This window comes from Leptonychotes weddellii, chromosome 4, assembly GCF_054177405.1.
Source record: "Leptonychotes weddellii isolate Sample4059 chromosome 4, ASM5417740v2, whole genome shotgun sequence".
NCBI lineage: Eukaryota > Metazoa > Chordata > Mammalia > Carnivora > Phocidae > Leptonychotes > Leptonychotes weddellii.
This window is the reverse complement of record NC_138372.1, coordinates 39,306,779-39,328,835: the sequence shown is the minus strand read 5'-3', so window position 1 is coordinate 39,328,835 and position 22,057 is coordinate 39,306,779. Positions and strand designations below refer to the sequence as shown.

General features: G+C 52.9%; 1 protein-coding gene across 2 annotated transcripts in view; it reads left to right on the top strand.

Moving 5' to 3' along the window:
• The first annotated feature begins 7,864 nt into the window (after positions 1–7,864).
• Positions 7,865–22,057, top strand: part of GLIS1 (GLIS family zinc finger 1) — an 86,747-nt gene continuing 72,554 nt past the window's right edge. The window contains exons 1-2 of one of the 2 annotated variants that reach the window (XM_081818427.1): positions 7,865–9,544; positions 15,394–16,276. In XM_081818427.1, coding sequence (XP_081674553.1) covers positions 9,333–9,544; positions 15,394–16,276 — 1,095 coding nt within the window. In that variant the 5' untranslated portion in view covers positions 7,865–9,332. The remainder of the gene's footprint in view (positions 9,545–15,393; positions 16,277–22,057) is intronic. The other variant, XM_031032808.2, reaches the window with a different exon arrangement.

The following is a 22,057-nucleotide window of genomic DNA, read 5'->3' as shown; positions in this document are numbered from 1 at the left end:
ACAACGGGCGCCTGGGTGGCTCAGTTGGTTAGGCGACTGCCTTCGGCTCAGGTCATGATCCCGGAGTCCCGGGATCAAGTCCCACATCGGGCTCCCAGCTCAGGGGGGAGCCTGCTTCTCCCTCTGACCCTATCCCCTCTCATGCTGTTTCTCTCTCTCTCTCAAATAAAAAATAAAAAATAAAAAAAGCTTTAAAAAAAAAAATAACTGTGATGAATATATTCAAGAAAATAGATTACCAAATGGAGAATTTCAACAGCTTCCTGAAAGCTATAAGAAATCAATGAAATGGAAATTTTAAAACTAAAAGATAGAATAAATTTAAGAACTCAAAAGATGGATTTAATAGATTAGATACAGTTAAAGAGAAGATTAATGAATCAGAAAATAGGTTAGTAGAAAATATCTAGACTGAAGCATGAGTTAAAAAAGGATGGACATTACAGAAAAGAGCATAAGAGATTCATAGAACATGGTGAAAAGGCCTAACGTACATTGTTTCCCCAGAAATATAGAGGGAAGAAAATGGGCAGAAGTCATGTCTGAAGTGATAATGACAAGCAATTTTCCAAAACTGACAGAAAAACATTAAATTACACATTTAAATAGACCTATGAATCTTAAGCAGGATAAATTAAAAAAAATCACACCGAGGCACATCTTAGTCACAAACAGCTGAGAACTAAACATAAAGAGAAAACCTTAAAAATAGGAGTGAGGGGAGCAATGTAGTATCTTGAAAGACATGGAGATGACTTTTTAATAGCAATGCTGAAATCCAGAAGACAGTGGAATGAATCTGTAATGTACTGAAAGAAGGTAACTGCCAACCTAGATTCTATACCCAGCAAAAATTTCCCTCAGAAGTCAAGGTGAAAAAATAGTATTTTCAGAGAAACAAAAATTGAGAGAATTCCTTGCCAGCAGACTTACAATTTTTTTAATATCTTCATGCAGAAGGAAAATGACTCCCATATGGAAGCAGGAGGAAGAGAAAACATTTGAATAGATAGAGACTATATAAAACATTGATACTATCTGGTGAGGTTTAAAAATATATGTAGAATTAAAATACACAACAAGAATAACCCAGAGAGAGAGACAGAGAGAGAGAGAGAGTGTGTGTGTGTGTGTGTGTGTGTATAGAGTCCTGAGGTTTTTACACTTTTCAGGAGGTAGTAAATATACTTATCTGTATTAGACTGCAATAAGTCAAAGAAGGATGCTATAATTGCTGGAATAACCACTAATAATAAAATAATGTGTGTTTAGCAAGCTAATAAAGATAGAAAACGGTATGATAAAAAGTACTTGATTAACCTGAAAGAATGCAAAGAAGAAGAGAAAAAGAATATAGAGTAAGTAGGTGGGACAAATAAAATACAAGTAGTAAGATTATAGATTTAAAGACAAATATAAGTTACATTAAATGTAAATGGTATAAATGGACTAAATCCTCAAAAACAAAGATTGTCAGAGTAGGTAAGAATTATTTTCTAGGAGAATATTGTATTAATAAGGATGCTTTTGGTTGTAAGTAACAGAAAACCCATCTGAGATAGGCTTAAAACACTATAGGAACTTGACTCTTCACACAAAAGGTTCTTGGTGCCACCAATGCTGTGACTCAGTGTCTCTTTGGTTTATTGCCACTGTCTTCCAACCAGCTTCCCCTGGGATGACAAGTTGGTCTGTCAAGGCCTCATGCCTCCTCATTTGCATGTAGAGGAGAAGAAGCTGCTCTTTCCCCAGTCATCAAACAGAAGTCCCAGGACTTCTATTAAACCAGCTTGTGTTACGTGCCCAGCTCTGAGCCAGTCACTGTGGCACTGTGGCTGGCAAGAGAACATCATGCTGGCGCGTTCAGGCTTCCACAGCCCACTCTGGGGTGGGGTTAACAAGAACAACAGGGAGAGCATCTCCTGGGTGCCTTGGGTTCTGTCGTAGGCACGTTACACGTGGTATATGAACCCATTTCAACTTCGTGAACTGGCACAGAGATGTTAAATCGTTTGACTTAGACAAGGGCACAGCTAGCCAGTGGCAAAACCAGGATTCCAATCTAGTCAGTCAGGCCCCAGAATCTACACTCCCACCTGCTGTCTATACTGTGTCTCCTTCTCAAGCCCCGTAGAGAGATACGGGAAATATGGGACCCTCTTAGGGAACAAATACTAGGTGTTATGGACTGGATGTTTGTGCTTCCCCAATCCATATGTGGAAGCCCTAACCCCCAGTATGACTAATTGGAGATGGGGCGTCTCTGGAAGGAATTAAGGTTAAATGAAGTCATAAGGGTAGGGCTCTGGTCCAATACAATAAGTGTCCTTATAAGAAGAGGTTGTATGCATTCCCTATCTCCTCCTCTCCTTCTCTCTCTCTCTCTCTGCATGCACTGAGGGAAAGCCACATGGGAGACGTAGTGAGAAGACCACCATCTACAAGCCAGGGAGAGAGCTCTCACCAGCAACCAAATCAGCAGGAATCTTGATCTTGGACTTCCTGCCTCCAGAACTGTGAGAAAGGAAATGTCTGTTGTTGAAGCCAGCCAGTCTATGGTGTTTTGTTATGGCAGCCCAATCAGACGACTACACTGGAAAAGCAATCACTGCATGGACTCTAAATCCCTTAATGATGTGGAGCAACATCAGGCCAATGCTGCCTTCCAAGTCCGGGGGAGCTGGGCTTGCGTCTTGACTCCATCCTCTCGCAGCTGCATGACCTTGGACAAGTCAGTTACTCTTGCTCTGGAAAATGGCATTAGTAATTCTGGCATGCAAGGAGCCTACTATTGCTCAGGTTTCACTAGCCTGAGTCCCCGTAAATCTAGCTCAGCTTTAAAGGGGGAGTTTATAGAGTTTTTGTGATGTGGGATAAGAGACGATGGGGGCCATAAGCCCAGTGTGAGGCCTTGAGCGTTGGGCTCTGTAGCTCCAGAAGCCTGCCAAGGTTACAGGCCCCCTGATGGCTGTGAATGCCCCAAGGCGGCTCCAAGATGGGGGAGGAGGCCTTGGCCAGTCCATCCCACCCAGGCTGTGGAGATGAGCAAGAACCTGGCCGTCTGCCTTCCTGCTTCTCTTCTTTCAGAAGACCCCACCTTCTGCTGTTCGCCAGGCCTTGGGGTCTGCTGAGGAGGGGAGAGGGGACAGGGCAGCCCCGTAAGGCAAAAGGGGTCCTGCAGGGTGCTGGTAACGCAGGCTCTGCCTCTGCTGTGTGTCCTGAGAGAGCCGCTCGCTCTCCCTGGGCCTGAGAAGTGGAGCCCCTTGTCTCCCACTGTGTGGGACCTGTGGCGTTCCTCCTGCCCTGGCCCAGCCCTGCTACGACTCAGAGGGAAGAACTGAGGCCCAGAGAGGGGCCCGAGGCCCTGCTGTGCATGACGGAGGCTGCAGCACCCAGGCTCAGACTCCAGACCCCGTTAGCCCGAAGTTGCCCTTCTTTGGCCATTGATGTGCACCACCTGGGAGCACACACCTCTGTTCCTGGAGGCCCAGCCCGCAGAGCCTGATTGTGTCTCCTCTGCCTGTCGAGAAAGCAAAACGGAGGGGCCTTTACGGAGATGCTGACTCTGCACCAGACCCCATGCCTCTGCGTACGGGAACTCATTTAATCCTCACAGCCGTGTTTGGGAGCTGGGAGTCTTATCCCTGTTTTACGTATGAAGAAACTGAGGATCAGAAGGGTGAGGTAGCCCATCTAGGGTCAGACAGCCAGAAAGTTAATGGTAGAGCCAAGCCTTCGACCTAGCTGTGTGTGTCACAAAAGCCAGTGTCTGGCATATGGTGGGCATGAAAATTAACTTGGGATAGTCCTCCAGCCACCCACCTTCCCAGTGCTTCCAGGTATCTACTGTGGGCCTAGCCGTGTGCTAGGATGGAGTGGGGAGATCCCCGAGGGGGCCCTGGTGTTCCTGGGCGGCCAGGACAAGCCTGTCCCTCATCTGGGTCCCTGTTTTCTGTATGTGAAGTAGGTTGGACAGAATCATGTCTCAGGATGCACCAACAATTAGCAGCTCTGGGGCTCCATAACCCCTGTCCTAAAGGAGTTTATAGACTTGTGGGGGAGGCAGGGTTTTAACTGCCCTTAACAGCATCGATGTGGTAGTCCAGAGTATTACAGCCTTGATTTTGTGGTGATGTTGTGGAGATTTAGAAATAAAATATTTCAAGTATTTGGCTGTGCCAGGTGGGCATAAGGTGCACCTGGAAGGGCAGCTAGCCACAAGGACTTCTGGGAGCTGAGGTGGGGGAGCTCAGGGAGGGCAGGGAAGGTTCCGGAAGGAGATGCACTTCTACCAAGTTCTGGGGGCCCAGAGGAGTTTGGGAGGTGTCAGGCCGTCCTCACTGGACGGGCAAGGATGTGTGCAGCATAGCAGCAAAACATTGTGGGAGTGCAAGGTAAGGCCCAGGGGGAGGGGTGAGGCCAGGCTGTGAGGACCCCCCCCACAAGTCCGGCTGAAGACACTTCATTTATTGAGTGCTTGCCAGAGGCCAGCCCCGCGTTCAGTGTCTGACAGTAGTTTTCACCTCATCAACTCTACCCTCTAAAATTCTCCCCAGTTTGTGGATGCAGGAAGGTATGATAGTTTCGGATTTGGAATTTCTGCCTTTGTAAGCGCAAAAACCCTGTCTCTAAATACTGCACCAGCTCAGCTGTTGGCAAATTACAACCCCAGAATCAATGAGCTGTTCTTCTAGATTGAGTTTTATTGAAACAGAGCCCCATTCCTCTGTTTACATGTTGTCTGTGGGTGCTTTTCACTGGTGAGTCGTTGTGGCAGAGACTCTGTGGCCGCAAAGCCTACAATAGTTACTGTCTTGCCCTTTACAGAAAAAAGTTTGCCAGATTAAAAATGTCTGCTACACTAGAGAGCTGAGTCAGAAGATTCAGTGTGAGTCGGAGCCCTATACTTGCTGTGTGAGCTTAGGCAAATTGCTTGTCCTCTCTGAGCCTGCCCAGTCAACCCTTGGGGGGTTGCAGTGGAACTCGTAGGTGACGGCTGCAAGACGTTTTGTAGACTGTAAAGTGTTGTACCTATCACCAGCTTGGCACTGGGTGGGCACTAAAAATCTGCTTGTGGGTGAACGAGGAATAGCACTGTGCAGGCCTTCTAGCCTGGCTGCTGCCTGCTCCTGGAACGGCAAGGAGATGGCATCTGGACCCGAGATGCTGAATGCATCATTGTTCTCCTCATGCAGACTTGGCAGGTTTGAGCATAAATTAAAATTCTTGTGGGGAGTCACCTTATATGTGGTACCTCTTTATAGCCAAGTCATTACGGTAATTTGCAAAAGTCTCTGGTGTGTAACTGGAGTCCTTTGCTTCACATTTGCTGGCTGTGACCTCATTCGGGCTGCCCAGTTCTGCATTTGGTGACCCCTGAGCCTTGGGGACTTGTCCTTCTGAGCCTGGCCGCAGGGTGATCCAGACCTGACCTTCCGGGGATAGAATGCTGGGCCTTGCTTTGCACAGATAAATAGGAGAAATCGTTATGGTTACCATCCTCATGCCTTTTCAAGTGCTTACTGTGAGCTGGGCACCATGCCAAAGGCATTGTGTCCATAATCTCACGGGTTTGTCCTTACAACCTGAGTAGCTATTATCACCATTTTATAGATGAGAAAACAGAGACTTCAAGAGGAAAGTAAACCAAACCCTTACCTAGTCCCGGGGGTGCCAGTCAGGCTCTGCTGGGGGTTTGCTGTGTGACCAAGACAGGTCCTTTCCTTCTCTGAGTCTCGGTTTCTTCGTCTATTAATTAAATGGATGGGCAGGCAGTCCCAGCCCTGACATTCCAGAATTTCTCACTAACTTGTAAAACTGAGCATAGGACTCCCCCACCCTCCAGTTCTCCAAAGAAGCTTCACATGCATGAAAGCTCTTGGCTGCAGTGTCGCAGGGGGAGACATGGCTGCTGGGGAGACATGGCCCTTTCCTGGGGCACCCGCAGCCTGCCTCAGGGCAGCAGGGCCAACGTGCCCCTCTCATTCCTCGGCCTCTGTAGAGAAAGATTCCATCCTTGCTTCCCGGAGATGGAGAGTGAGCAAGGGTAGGTTCTCTGATGCCTCTGGGGACAGAGAGGCAAGATGCCAGTAGGCGGGAGGGCAGTGGCAGGTCTCCTGGCTGACTTGGGCCTGTGGTGGGCAGTGGTGACAGTGCCCACATCTTTCTAGTGGTCACAGCATCTCTGGGCACATGTTACAGCCTCTGGTTTTATTTCCAGCCTTTGAGAAAGCAGGTGGCCCAGGGAAGGGTCTGGTATGGGCTTTGGGAGCAATTGCCATGAAACCTGGGACAGTCCCTTTGCCAGCTCTGATGCTTACATCCTTCTAGAAGTTAGGGAAGCTGATGGATTTTTATCTAGGATGCTATGAGGACCACACAAGACAAGGGCCTGAATGAGCTTGGAGCCCCAGGCAGTGTCAAACTGTGCCCTGAGGGGCTCTGTCGCTCCTCCCTCCAAGAGCTGGCTTGTTTATTTATTATAGAAAGACCTCTTACTATATCCAGGGAGAAGAAGCCAATGGGCCTCAATTATTTGCTGGGTAATAACTATTTTTTCGCATGGAGGTGATGGGTTTGCATCTCAGGTGTGTCCCTTGCTCCCTGTGTGACCTTGGGTAAACCACTAGACCTCTCTGAGCCTTCATGTGTTTGTCTGTAGATGGAGTAGTCTTACCCATCTGGCAGAGCTGTCCTAGAAACTGAGAGGTTTAGGAGTCATTGTAATGGTTGTTTGTACTTTGACCTTCCCAAAGGCTCCCCAGCATGATCTTCACTGGAGTCAAAGGTGGGGATGCTTGTTTGGGGATCCCCAGTTGCTCATCAGTTGCCTGAGAGGCAGCAGGACAGGACCTAGGCTTTGAAGCCCGAGAGATGTGGGTTTGAACTGTGGCCCCACCTCTTATAGACCCCTGAGCCTGATCAGAGGCACCTAATCTCTCCAACGTTCAATTTTTCTCATCTGAAAAATGGCTAGAATGAGCCCACTGCACAGAGATGGACACTTAGAAGGATCGATGTGGCTGGTGCCTAGGAAGGGCTTGATAAATGCTGGGCTCCCAGTGCCTTTCTGGGGGCCCACCTTCCCTCACTCTACACATCCTCCTTAGGTGAAGTAAGTAACCCAGAGGCCCCCAGTGGGTCTGGTGGGTTTTTGAAGGATGCTCAGAACCACCTCCCTGACCCAAAGATTCTGGGAGAAAGACCCTGGCAGAACAGCCCCATGTGATGATTAAGCTCTCTTTGCTCCAAATGCTGTTAATGTTCATAAAATTATCCACAGTTTTCTGAGGCCCAGGCCCAGGGTTTGCCTCAATGGGACAATAAAATCGCATGCAGAAACGATTTGGAACAGGGAAAGACCGCCAAGCTGAGACGGAGCTAAACGAGCGGCAGCCTGCTCTCATTAACTCAGGCCGTTCACATTTGTTACCAGGGATTTCTTTTTAATTAAAAAACAACCAAGTTATTAAAAAATAAGCTTGTGAGGGGCTGGCCCAGCAGCAGCTAGGGCCAGCGGGAGTGAGCGTTCCTTGCAGCAGGAATGAGCCCAGGGCCCGGCTGGGGAAGGTGAGGGGGGCTTCTGAGCGAATTTTCATCCGTACCTTCTGGAGCAGGCTCGCCTGTGCCTGGGAAGGCAGAGGCTCCTCCGAGCCCCTCCCCTGCCCTGGGACAGGGCATTTGCATTCCGCTTTGCAAACTGTACTGTGCTCGGCAGGTGGATGCCTGGTGCCTGTCAGAGCTGTGGGCACACGGCGAGTGAGCCCTGAGTGTCGGGCCTCCTGGGCGGAAGGGCCTGCCTCTGGGTTGGGCTGGAATTAGGGTTGGTGGAGGTGGATTCCTTGAGGCTGGGGTCGGGATTTTGTCTAAGACGCCACTTTTTGTTACACAGCAATTCAGAACTGGGGTTTGGGTCTGACAGACCTGAGCCCGAGATCCAGCCCAGATTCTTACTAGTGGTGTGATCTCAGGTGAGTACCCTAAGCTCCCTGAGCCTCTGCCTTGTCTCTACAGTGAGGATGACCTCCCTCAGAGGGCAGGGCGGGGGGGTCCAGGGAGACAGTGGTGAAAACCACCAGCCTGCACCCAGCGCCTGCGCGTCCTGCTCGGCGAAGGTGCTTCTCCTATAACTCTCCTCATCCTCAGTCTCGGCGGCTAGTCCGGACCTGGTGTCAGCTCTTTGCTCAGCTTAATGGCTCATCCTGCTCAGAGTGGACGGTACCTGGACAATGCTTGAGCCTATTAATAATGCTTTATGACATCTGTCCGACACTTCATGCTTTCCCAAGTGCTGTTTGACAGCGAGGACAATTTCCATTCTTGGAGCACACCTGCGAGTTGCTAGTACTGTGCTGGGGGCTTTGCACCTCAGCTCTCAAAACCTCACGGCATCGCTGGAGACGTGACACGGCTGTCCCCGTTGTACACCTGGGAGCAGAGGGTCAGCCTCGGGGGGGAATTTGTTCAAGGCACAGACTTGCTTGGGGGCAGTCTGGGCTCACACCGAGGTCCATCAGGCCCCAAAGCCCATGTCTTCACTCCTTAAGGCTATTGCTGCCAGCTGCCAGGACAGAAAGCCTAAGAAGATAGTGTCCAGATTCACCCATGTCACGCTGTAGAAGAGAACGCTGAAGCCCAGAGAGGGGAAGGAGCTTATTCCAACTATGCCTAACAGTTCTGGTGCACTTTATACAGATTTTCTCAGGGTTTTCATTCCCATCTTCTCCCCCAGTTAGTCTTCCTAAGAACCCCGTCACTGGGCAGGGCAGGGCATACGACAGTTAGGCTGTCAAAGAACCGTGGAGAATACGGAGCTGTGAATAACTGTGTACCGTGTTTCTGTGGTGTAATGCAATCTGGGAAATAATGCAGATTGAGCTTTGGTAATAACAAGAGCAGATGGTGTCTAGTGAGAACCTCCTCTGTGACCTACGACGTCCATGCCGCTCACCAGCCTGCTGAGCAGTGCAGCCCCAGCACGTGTCTGTGAGCCTTGTCAAACAAGTGTTTGGTGACCAACGTGAGGGTCAGTCTGTGAGGCAGGAGCTTGTCCGCCTGGTTCGCCAGTGTTTCCTGCCCCGACCAGAGTGTTGGTACATCGTAAGGGTTCAGTGTTTGTGTAACAGTCATTCAGCCGCGGGAGCTCAGCATCCGCATCTGAGTATTGGCGATTTTGCTCCTGATCCCGCTGGTGATTATGGAAATTAAATAATGGATCTTGGTGCCTTGAATGCAGCAGGGGTTCAGTGAGTGTGGGCTCAAGGCTGCTGTGTCCCACCCTGTGCCCTAATGACTGCCCTCTCCCTGCCCCCCTCTGCAGGCTGCCCCCACTCATGTTCTTTCCTCTTCCTGTCTTTCTTTGCATAGTGAACGGGAGCTACGGCCACTGCACCCCAGGCTCAGACAAGAGCCTGCTGGACCTGGACCTTGCGGAGGGCCCCGGCCCCACCTGCCGCCAGGGCCTTTTTCTCCCTGCGGGCACCCCACCACCCCGGGGCCAGCCCCCAGCCTGCGAGAGGCTCCTGCATTTCCCCCACCCTAGCAGGTATGTGCTCCATCCTCACCCATCAGCTGCCTTCTGTGGATGCTTCCTGAAGGCCAACCCCGAGGGCCTCCGGACCTCATCTAGTCTGCCTCATTGTGGGATACACAGGGAACCTGAGGCACGAGAGGGCCAGGGACCAGCCAGAGGCCAGTAGCACAATGACGGCTGCCTGGTCTAGGCCTCGAACCCCCCACGTTGCAGTACCTCATGAGAGACAGAGATGGTTTTATTGAGGTAGGCTTCCCCATTGCAGAAGCTGAGGTGGCTTTTCACAGAGAATCAGTAATTTCAGAAGAGGAAGATTCAGAGGTGGGATGGGGAAGGAAAACCCAGCTGAGGGGGTATACACATTGTAGTGCCAAAGCCTGGACCGTTCAGAGCGTGGAGAGGGGTTCCTCCACCTGGAGCCATCTCCTGCACTAGGAAGCCATACCTCCCAGAGCCCTGCCGGGTGACCCTCATTCAATGCCTGCACATTTCCCGTGATGCCCACTTGTGGACAGAGCTTCTATCGCATTGTCTGTCAGGCTGGAATCTGCCTCCTGTGGCTCTCCCGGGGTCCCAGCTGTGCCTCTGTGCCCTCTGGTCTGCTGACAGGCAGACGTCAACCACGGGCAGACCTCTGTGCCCCCGGCTCAGCCCCTGCACCTCACTGCCTTGGCAAAGGAAGCAGGGCTCTCCCCAGTGGAGCTTACTTTCCAGGGAGAGCTTCAGGTGAGAGAGAGGAGTACATAGCAGCATGCTGATTCTTCCCACACAGAGCCAGTTTCCTTTGAAAATGTAGACTCCCTGAGACCTTCGGTGATACTAGGGAGCCTTCTGACTTACAGGGGTGTTAGTGTGCGCGAACTGCCTGGACAAAACACCACAGCCCAGTTGCTGAAACAACAGAAATGTATTTTGTCACAGTTCTGGAGGCTGGAATTCCAAGATCACGGTGTCCCCAGGTTTGGTCTCTCCTCAGGCCTCTCTCCTTGGCTTACACATGGCCACCTTCCTGTGGTGGCCCTTCCACTGTTTGCATGCTCTTCATCTTATAAGGACACCAGTCATACTGGATTAGGGCCTCACCCTTACAACCTCATTTAACCTTCATTACCTCCTGAAAGGCCCTATCTCCAAAGACCATCACACGGGGGGTTAGGATTTCAACATACACATTTTGGAGGGACACAATTTAGTACGTAACAAGGAGCGAGCCTCTTAGTTTCGAGCTGTATGTTCGGTGACAGTCCAATGCATTTATCTGCTTGATTATTCACTGAGGCTCCGCCAGCAGCATCTGGTTCCTCCAGGGAAATTCTTTCTATCTCAGGGCAGAAGCTCTGCTAACCTAGGGAAAGCTAAAGCAAATGGGTTTTTATTTGTTTATTTATTTTTTAATTTAAATTCAATTTAGTTAACACTTAATGTATTACTAGTTTTAGAGGTAGAATTGAGTGATTCATCAGTTGCATACAACACCCAGTGCTCATACTTCAAGTTCCCTCCTTAAAGCCCATCCCCCAGTTACCCCATTCCCCACCCCCCTTCCCTCCATCAACCCTCAGTTTGTTTCCTAGAGTTAAGAGTCTCATGGTTTGCCTCCCTACTTTCATCTTATTTTATTTTCCCTTTCCCTACATTCATCTGTTTTGTTTCTGAAATTCCACATGTGAGTGAAATCCTATACTTGTCTTTCTCTGATTGACTTGTTTCGCTTAGCATAATACACTCTAGTTCCATCCATGTCCTTGCAAATGGCAAGATTTCATTCTTTATGATAGCTGAGTAGTATTCCATTGTATATATGTATACCACATCTTCTTTATCCATTCACCTGTTGATGGACATCTGGGCTCTTTGCATATTTTGGCTATTGTGGACATTGCTGCTAAAAACATTGGGTGCAGGTGCCCCTTTGGATCACTATGTTTGTATCCTATGGGTAAATACCTAGTAGTGCAATTACTGGGTCATAGGGTAGTTGCTATTTTTTTTTATACAGATGATCAGAAGTATGTGTCATTTTGAGTGTCATTTTGAGAATTCAGAGCGCAAGAGAGCCTATGCCTAGAACCCATACCTAGAACCCCACGCCAGCATCATCCTGAGCTACTGCCATTTCTGCTGCTGATCTGGCACTGTCACGCTCCCTCATTTTCCTAAAGCAAAAGAGGGCTCCAGCCCCTGTCCCCCACCCAGTCAGACCCTGTCCCTTCTCCTTCCCACTGGATTGCCTTGTGTCGGGGACTCCTCTGCTTGCTGCCCCGCCTCCTGTCCTCTAGCCCCCAGATCCACTGCCTGGGTTCCTGGGGTCCTCCTTGCCTCCAGCCCAGCTTTCTAATGCTAATAAAAATCCCTCCCACTTTGCAAGGACCTGCTGCCTGTGCACATCTCTCATTTAATCGTCACCACCAATAAGTGACAATCCTGGAGTGCTTGTACTTGCCACACAGGAGGCCAAGCACTTACCATGTTAGCACCTCACTCAACTCCCATCTGTCAGAGGGTGGGGAGACTGAGGGAGAGAGGCTACAAAACTAGCCCGAGGTCACCCAGCAAGTGGTGAGAGTTTCAAGTAACTTCGGCAATACCCTGATTTTGTCATTTCTGTGCTGAAAATGACTACCCACCAGCACTATTGTCAGTAGAATGTATTATTACATGCAGTTTGAGGCCTAGCTCCATCACTGACTTTCTGGGTGACCTTGGGCAAGATGCTGACCCTTCCTGGGCCTCGTCTTCTTACGTGTAAGATGAGGATAGGAACAGAGTACACAGGCCCCCAGTAGTATGGGAAGGCACCCTGAGATCTGGCCCCTGCCTGCCCACCCGTCGTGCTGGCCTTCTGGCCTTGGGCCCAGTGGGCCACACACTTTCACATCTTCATGCCTCAGCCTTCAGAGCCCACACCGCCCACCACCTTGGTCTCTTATGTTTGCCAGAACTCTGCCCACCCCTCAGCAGAGTTTAACTGTTCCCATGAGAGCCGGTCCTCCATCTCCCCCATGAGAAGGGAAGCCTCTCAAGGGCAGGGACCTGGTTTGTGAACCATCTCATGTCCCCAGCATCACCCAGCACAGAGGGAAAAGCCTGCAGAGGGACCTCTCTGGCCCTTCGCCCAGGCTTGAGCCCCTGAACCAGTGGGTACACAGACCCCACGAGATCCGAAGTCACCCTCCTGTCCCCTTGAGCCTCTGTCAGAGGAACGCTAGTTTTCCCAAGTTCAGCAGCTCCCTTCAGGGTCCAGGATGACAGACAGAAGAACATTGGAGTCCTTGACGCTCGGAACGTTGAGGCTGCCAGGAAACGTAATGGTCATCAAGTTCCATCATTTTGCAGAGGGGGAGGCTGGGCCCCTGGCAGGACAGTGCTGTGGGAAAATCACAGGCTGCTGGTTCAGACAGATCGAGGTCCCAATTCCTGCTGTAACACTGCCTGCCTCTGGGCGCTTGGGCAAGCTGCTTCAGTTTTCCTAAGTATGCACCAGATGGTGGGCTCTCCCCCTGAAGAATTTGATTATGCATTCAGCAGATAGCACACATCGTTCTGTTGCGGTGGGGTTGCGTGGGACGGCCCTCGGGAAAGCGCCCGGCCCGCAGGGCTGCTCAGCACTTGTTTACTCTGTCCAGGGACCCCTGCTCAGTTTCCAGACGTGTGACGTGTGACGGGAGTCGCCTGGGGAGCCCAGGGCTCAGGTGTGGGGCAGGATGGGAGCGGCCGCAGGCCTGCCGGGGACAGAGGGACCGAGAGGGCAAGCAGGAGGCTGCCTCAGCTGGCATTTGGGGCCAGGAGACACCACAGCCTAGTTGCCCTCTCCCCACCTGCTGCCATGGGAGGTTCTATTGTCGTATTCGGGTAATTCAGTCACAGGCGCTATGGCTGTTCTCTGCTGCTGGTCCTTAAGCCTGATGCTGTTTTTTAAAGGGATTGGTTCCAAACAGATGCTTACCTGGAGGCCCACCTCTGCCAGGCCCAGGATGACGACCATGCAAGGACGGCTATGCTTTTATTTATTTATTTTTTTAAGCTTCACGAAGTCACAACTTTTCTATCAGATCTTTAAGCTCCTCAGGGCTTTTCTGCCGGCAGCGGTGGCCCAGCGTCCCCAGGCCCGGGGAAGGGGATGTGCATTTGCTGTCCACCTTGGAGTCCACGCTCCTTCTGATTCCACCCAGTGGCTGCGCTCTGGACAGGGGAGAGAGGTCTTTGCTGGGTGAGGCAGAGAATTGGTCAAGTGTAGCTGAGAAACAGAAGGGCCCTTTTCACAAGCCTTTATCTGGGGAGCACTTCAGGTTTATCCCGGAGAAATGCACACCCCCAGGAGAAGGGGAGCCTGGCTCCCGGCCCAAGCCCCATCACTGGCTTGCTGCTCAGGACTGTGGGCAAGCCCTGTGCCCTCTTGGCTCCTTTCCTGTCTGTGCAGTCGTGGGGATGGAGCCCATGCTCTCTGAGCGCCTCTGGGCTCTGTCTTTCTCCCCTGTGCCCCCCCCTTCCTCCTCCTGAGTAGTGCTGGGGCTGCCCCAGCTGCAGGGAGCCAGAGAGGGAGGCTGGGCTGCAGGGCCACGTGGAAAGCAGGGACAGGTGATGATCCCACAGCCCCTCTGCAGAGAGCTACGGAACCCTGGCGGTGATCTGGCAGTAAGAAACGCACCATTCACCCTGCCATTGTCTCTCCAGAGGGCTGTCACGGCATCTGCTGTCCCTCTTGATCCTGGCAGCCACCCTCTGAGGCAGTGAGGGCTAGTCCTTTTTTACACGTGAGGAAACTCAGGCTCAGACAGACCCAGGGACACATGGGGTGTCCTTGTCAGGCTTTGAGCACATAAGCAGGCTTCCTGTTGTGCCCAGCCAGCCAAGGTGCTTCTTTGACCCTCCGTCCAGCGTCACCTGGCTGGTGGCCGGGGATCCTGGGGCCTCTGCCTGCACTTACATGTCCTGCATTTGGGGAGGGCCCTCTCTCGGAACACGGGTACCACATGCGTGCTGAAGACCCATCACACCATCATCACTCTCAGGAGGAGAATCGTTCCAGTGTCGAGATGAGGAGAGAGGCCCAGAGTGCCTTGCCCAGCTTTGTGCAGTGGGGAGTGTCTGAGCCTGGCCTCAAACCCCGGTCTCCTGCCTCCCCTGTCCTGCCCTCCCAGCCTGCCTGCCCACAGCCTCCCCCAGAGTTGTGTTTCGTGCAGTCACAATGTCTGGGCTTGAAATCCCGGGACCACCCCACCAGGCTTTTCCTCAGTCATTCTTGGGATGCCCCTCGTCACCATGACTTGTGTTTCAGACCTCCAACCCACTGACATTCACTGTGGAAAAGACAGATTGCTTGGGGCAAAATGCCACAGAATTAACATTTCTAGAAACTTAAAAAGATTACAAAAATTAAGAAAGATCTAAGGGACAAGTAGGCCGAATTGAAAACAAACTGGACCTGGATGTCTCTCCAAATGTCAGTCTTAGCCTTCTTCCTCCCAGAACTCACTAGAAGGTCATGGGGAGGTCAGGGCAGACCCTAGGGAGGCCTCAGCGACAGGGCAGGATGGCAGCCGGGGCTGGAGAGGGCAAGCTGGATTTGGTAAAAAGATGACACGGGACTCTTTCCTGGCATCCTCTTCAGACCTCCTGCCTTTCTTGAACCTCTTCCCAGCTCCGTCCTCTTTCTCTCTCTCTCCTGTTTGCCCCCATATTCTTCCCTGCTGACCAGACCTCCAGCCTCTGGCTTCTCTCTCCCTCTGCTTCCAGCCCTCCACCTCCACCCCTGCTCTGGGCTTCCCATCCCTTGGTCCCAGGTTCCCTGCTGTCCCCCGCCGGGGCCTCCCCTCTGTGGAGTGCCGCCCCTCACGGCCTCTCTGCTCCCTGTCTTCCAGGTCGCCCAGACCTCAGGCCACGTATGTGAATGGTGGCCTTCCGGCCACGCAGCACATCAAGCAGGAGTCCCTGCCTGACTACCAGGCCATGACAGAAGCTCGCACACCCTTGTCCGCTCACTGCCGGGCCCCGCCAGCCACTGGCCTGCACACAGACCTGGACCTGCCGGGCCGAGGCCTCGCTAACCCCGCACCTTCCTGCTACCTTCTGGGCTGCGAACCCAGCTCTGGCCTGGGCCCCCCGCCTGAGGCCCACCTCCCTGAGGGTAGCCTAAAGCGTTGCTGCCTCCTGGGCCTGCCCCCCACCTCCTCGGCCTCCTCCTCACCCTGCGCCTCCTCCGATGTCACCTCCATCATCCGCTCTTCCCAGACAGCTCTGGTCACCTGCGTCAATGGACTCCAGAGCCCCCCGCTGCCAGGAGAGCTGGGGGGGCCTCCCAAGCGGGCCCGGCCTGGCCCTGCGACCACGGAGAGCCACGAGGGTGGTTTGCAGCTGGAAGCCTGCCGGAAGGGGGGCTTCCTGAAGCAGGAGCCCGCGGACGAGTTCTCAGATCTCTTTGGGCCGCCTCCCCAGCAAGGCCTGCCTCCCCCCTACCCCGCGCCTCAGTTGCCGCCCGGCTCGGGCCTTGGAGGCCTGGGGTTGGGCCTGGGCAGGGGGGCAGCGGGCCGGCAGGCCTGCCGGTGGGTGGACTGCTGTGCGGCCTACGAGCAGCAAGAGGAGCTGGTGCGGCACATCGAGAAGAGCCACATTGACCAGCGCAAGGGCGAGGACTTCACCTGCTTCTGGGCGGGCTGCGTGCGCCGCTACAAGCCCTTCAACGCCCGCTACAAGCTGCTCATCCACATGAGGGTGCACTCGGGCGAGAAGCCCAACAAGTGCATGGTGAGTTCCACGGCCGCCAGGCCGAGCAGCGCAGCCCCCACCTCCGCACTAGGGATGGCTTCCCGGGGGGGGCTCCTGAGCTGGGGGCTGGCGGGGATCCCCTGCGGTCGAGGACGGAAGGACCGATGCTGTGGATGTGGCCACTGGTCAGGACAGTCTGCCCCCCCGCCCCCCCACGGGGAGTCTTGGCTCCTCTGCTCACCAGGTGTCCCATCCCCCATCCCAAGGCGTACCGCCTGATCAAACACACTTGTTCGGGTCGTGACAGTACACGCTCTGAGGTCAGAGCAGGCCCGGGCAGATGCTCACCGTCTCACCCACTAGGGGTCAGGTGCGTCGTGGACACCTGCTTTCCTCCAGCGCAGGGCCTTCATCGGGCAGCCTTCCCGGTGAGGGTCTCTGGGCCTCCAAGGAGGGCCACGTCCTCACAGGCATCCAGCCTGGGAGCTGTGGCTCCCTTGGGCAGGTTTTGGGGTAAGGCCAGGGTTAACCTATAAGGATCCAGCAGTGACGAGGCTGGGGTAGAATCTCAGTTTCCCGGGAACACACACACATGAACTGTGGGCACCTAGGCTCCAGCCCCTCTGACTTGTCATTTCTGCGTTGTGCTTTCGTGGTGGTGGAAATCCATATCAGAGTCTTTGTCCCTGATATCCTCAGGAGACCTGCTGTGCCTACCCCCAAGGCCCAGCTACCCCACCGGGAGAGGCACCTGCCCGGGAATGGAAGGGCTGGAGGAGCCGCCCAGTCTTCCAAGGCCCAGCTCCGCCTTCTCAGCCACTGGGGCATTGGTGAGGCAGGGGAAGCAGCAGCGGGTCTGGTCTGCAAGACCGCGTCCTAGCCAACGTCAAGTTCTCGGGCATTCGCATGCTGTCACCGATGCTGGACCCTGGTTCGTGAAGTGTTTGTTCTGGGAAGGGGTGCACTTCTGTTCCTGCTCAAGGCCCAGGGCAGCATTTGTAGGGGCCAGAGGGGAGGCAGAAAGCTTTGGCAACTGGCAGCATAAACTCCCCCTTCCTGGAACCAGGTGGTCACCCTTGGGGCCCTATCTGCTTGTGGAGCTGTGGTCTGGGCATGCAACCGGACCAGCTTATTCAGCTCAAGGGGGCTGGGTCTTGAGGATGAGGAGGAGGTCACTTTATAGACAAGTGGGGTGGTGAACAGCCTCTGCAAAAGGACAGGAACAGGAGGGAGCCCGTGGTTGGTGTGTTGGTGTTGTGGGGAGAGGCTGAGCTGGGCAGGCTGAGAATTTGACTTCATCATGTGTCTTGGGGTTGAGGGCATGCTGGAAGGAGCCGGTGGCCGGGCCAGTCCTGGGGATGCCTCTGTTTGTCTGGGGTGTTGTGACACATGGCTTGATGAAAGGCATGCCCCCACCTGGAAGGAGATGACCACAGACTTCCAGAAGACAGAGGGCCCCTTCTCCCTCTGAGACCCTGGAGCTGATAGCTGCTAAGCAGCAGTCCTTCACGTCTCCTCTCCTGTGGGGGATCCTACTGGTGTCGGCAAGGGGCTGATGTGGAGGCCCAAGCCCTGGCACAGTGTGGTCAGTGGCCTTCGTGTGGAATTATAGCATGTGGGAGTGCCCATGTGGACTGCAGGGACTTTGGAGATAATCTAGCCTTCCCTGCCTGTTTCTGGGAAACGGAGGCCTAGTGAGCAGGTCAGAGAGGCCCAGTTTACCCAGTGCAATGTGGGAATCTCTCTCTATGGTTCTTTCTCCTGGGCCAGCCAGGATCTCACTTGATTCAGCAAACTCCACAGAACACTGGCTTACACCTGGCTTGTGCCTGGCTCTGGGGACCCAGACCTGGACTTCCCAAGGTCTTCGCCTGCAGGCACCCATGGTCAGTAAGGGGTGGGAGATGGGTGTGGACAGGTTCTGCATAGGCCCAGGGACGGGAGGCCCAGAAGGGCTTCATGGAGGAGGTGATGTTCAAACCATGTCTGTACTCACCCACGGTTTGCATTTAATCTTTATAAAAGTCCTGTAAAACCAAGGTTGTACAGATGAAGCAACAAGGGTTCAATGGAGTCCAGCCGATCTTCTACCTGCTACTATGAGAATACCTTATCTTGCCTCTTGAGGGGTTCAGGCTTATGGTGATAATACCAGCAAGCAGCTTCTCAGTGTTGACTACATGCAGGAGCCATTCTTTTGGCAAGGGGAGGAGCAGAGGGAAAGGGAGCGAGAGAATCTTAAGCAGGTTCTATGCTCAGCATGGAGCCATACGTGGGGCTTGATCTCCCCCACCCTGAGATCATGACCTGAGCCAAAATCAAAAGTTGGACGCTTAACCCACTGAGCCTCCCAGGTGCCCCAGGAGCCATTCTAAGTGATAACTCCGTGCGGTCCTCGTAACAACTCTACGGGATAGATACTATTAACTCCCATTTTACAGATGAGGAAACTGGGGCTCACATTGCATAATTTGCCCCAGTTCACACAGGTAGTTAGGGGCAAACAGTAACCAACAACAGTAATAGAGGCTATCATCGTCACAGTAATAATAGTAACAACAATAGAAGTAACTTGCCCGTGGTTGCACAGCTAGTAACCATTAGCGTGAAATCTGAACCCACATCTTCCTAAACTGTAATGCTTTTGTTTGTGTAGATGGTCCTGTTACACTCATTGTTCTCTGGGGCCCTGCTGGGTGCCATCATCCAGAGTTGGGGCAGAGACCTCCTCTGAGCTCCTCCCCGCCCACCATGGGAGCGCGCCCCCTTCCTGCATCGCTGGCGCAGTAGGTGACCCAGGGGAAGGGGCACCCAAATAAATAAAATCTCCCTTCCCTGTAAAATTATTAATTTCTCATGACAGGCCTCTGCTACCATGTGCTGTAATAGACAAAGGAATTTTGGACCCGGATCCTCTGGAGAACAGGAAATAGATGAGACACTTTGATTGAAGAGTAAATGGCCCACTAAAATAGCAGTTAATCCTTTTATTATCTTTCCAGCAGCCGTGTGCACAGTTCTTTCATGAGGTAAGCCTTCCCCACCCCGTCCAACTGTAACACTCCAGGCCCGGCAGCTGGTTTACATTTAGCCTGCGGAGCCTCCGCTCACGCACCAGGCGGGCCGGGAGGCGCAGCGAGGAGCCGGCCGCCCCCTGCCCAGGTTCTCCGTGCTCAGGGCGGCCTGGGATCGGATCGGGCCTCGGCTCGCGGGGGCCCCCGGGCTAGACCGCGCCGTCCGGCCCCCGCTCTGCCCTCGCCACGGCCCATCCACGCCATCCAGAGGAAGCTCCCTAATCTCTCTGCAATATCCTGTTATGTTTCTTATGTTGTCCGAGTTGTCTTAGCCTTATTAAATGTGGGGTTTCATCTGCATTAGGATAGCGAGGATACGTCCAAGCCAAATACTGCCGCGACGCCTCCAAGACGTTAACTTTGAAAAGATTAATTTCTTGCTTTCTTAGGTTGGGTCTCCCAGACAGTTGGAATTCTGATTGTCTGAGACTGCAGAAATTAGCAGGCTGTGTAGTTTGCTTTTCTGTACATCAAGAAAAAGGCAGGGCGAAAAAGGAAAACCTTTCATAACCTTGGGTTTTAGAAAACAACAGTAATGATAGCAACAATCCCTGTCTTTGTGAAGAGGCTTCCCGGAGCTGTGAGTGCAGTGTGGAAGGTGTGTGTAGACAGGTGAAAAGCCCAGGCCTGGAGTCACACCAACCCGGGTCCCCACCTGGGCCTGCCACGTAGCAGCTGTGTGACCTCAGGCAGGTGACCTAGCCTTTCTGAACTGTAGCACACTCGGTTGTAAAATGGGGCTATAATAGTACTCGCCTTTTAAGGATTGTTGTCATTAGGGTTTGAAGAGATGACTTAGGGTGGTGCATCCCCCATCACGCTCTGTCATATCAACTGGTGCTGAGGTGGGCAGGGCTGTCACCCATGCCGGTGACCTTGTCAGGTGTCTGCCAGCAATGGGGAGCACCTGCTCCGCGCCAGACAGTGTCTGCTTAGGGTCACTGGAGCTAGAAGGGGGAACTGGGGCAGAGGCATAGGGAGGAGGCTCTGGTCCCTGCCCTCACAGGCCTGGGAGCCTCGAGGCCGGTCTTACATCCTGCCTGGGTTCCTCTGGTAGCTGCATTTGCACTGATCACTGATCCCCATCCCTTATGCCCCTCTCCCCTGTTTGCCACTCTGTCCCCAGTGCCATTGGACCTGGGACCAGGGGAATACATCCCACCAAAAGCTGAGCATTATTGATTGGCTGTGATCAGCCAAGGAACTCAGAACACCAGCCACCTGGCTGGGCCTTCCCAGCTCCCAGAGGGCCAGCCCGGGCCAAATCTACGCTCATCTCCTCTAATCCTGGGGCTTCTGGCTCTCTCTTTTTGCTTTACCTCGGTCCCCCAACCCCTGACAAATAAACAGCACTAGGTGCTGGGAAAGGTGGGGGAGGTAGAAGGAACTGCTCTTTGTTGAGACTCAGGGCTTCTGATACCCTGGCCCAGTGCTAGCCACATCCCAGTCCGTGGTCAAAACTCTGAGGCCCAGAGAGGCTAAATCAGATCCCAAGGTCACGCAGTCTGCCAGGTGGCAGGGTACAGCTCCCCGTCAGATTTGCCCACCTGCTCTGCTAGGCTGTGAGTTGGAAGTCAGAGAAAAGCTTGACTGGGGCAGGGGCGGAGGGTGTCTGAGATCCTATTTTACGGAAAGTCCTCAGGGAGAAGAGAACAAAATATTCTGAGGTATGTGATGTACAACCATGAGTCATCATTCCCATTTTTCAGAAGAGGCTGATGTTCACAGATGAAATGGTTTACTCTGGGTCGCCTGGCTCAGCTGCCTGGACCATTCCACAGGCCACACGGCCTTCCGCCCACCTGCCTTTGCTCAGCCTCTTCCTTAGCAGAGTCGAGTCCTCGGTGCTTCTCAAACCACAGTGGGGCGGGGCGGGGGGGTTCCCTGGGCATTTGCTCCTCCCCAATTCCATGTCCTGAGACTAGCCCTGCAGGTTGGTCATGTTTCTGGGCCAGCAGACACCCCTGACTCATGTCAACATCTCCAACTCATTTTGGGGAATTTTCCTAGTGCCCAAAATGTGTGAGCAGGGGGGGCTACCAGTCCATCTTCGTCATGTACAGAGCAGAGACAGGGAAGACAGACCCTGAGAGGACAGTGAGGGGCCCAGGATCCCAGAGCAAATGGGGCAGCTTCAGTGGACAGGGAGATTCCAGAAGGGGCTGGTAACCCAAGGTTGGGAAAGGTTAGACTGTGGGAGAGTGACCTCAGCCGAGGGCAGAGTCCTCCCCAGAAACACTTGACTCACCTGAAGGATAGGCGCCCCTGTGTGCTGGGCCTCATCCTGAATGCTGGGGGTCCTGAGACAAAGATGAGGTGATGTGACTTCTGGCACCATAGGAAGGACACCAATTATCCTTGAATCTTTTTTTTTTAATTTTTTTATTGTTATGTTAATCCCCATACATTACATCATTAGTTTTAGATGTAGTGTTCCATGATTCATTGTTTGTGCATAACACCCAGTGCTCCATGCAGAACATGCCCTCTTTAATACCCATCACCAGGCTAACCCCTCCTCCCACCCCCCTCCCCTCTAGAACCCTCAGTTTGTTTTTCAGAGTCCATCGTCTCTCATGGTTCGTCTACCCCTCCGATTTCCCCCCTTCGTTCTTCCCCTCCTGCTATCTTCTTCTTTTTTTTTTTTCTTAACATATATTGCATTATTTGTTTCAGAGGTACAGATCTGAGATTCAACAGTCTTGCACAATTCACAGCACTTACCAGAGCACATACCCTCCCCAGT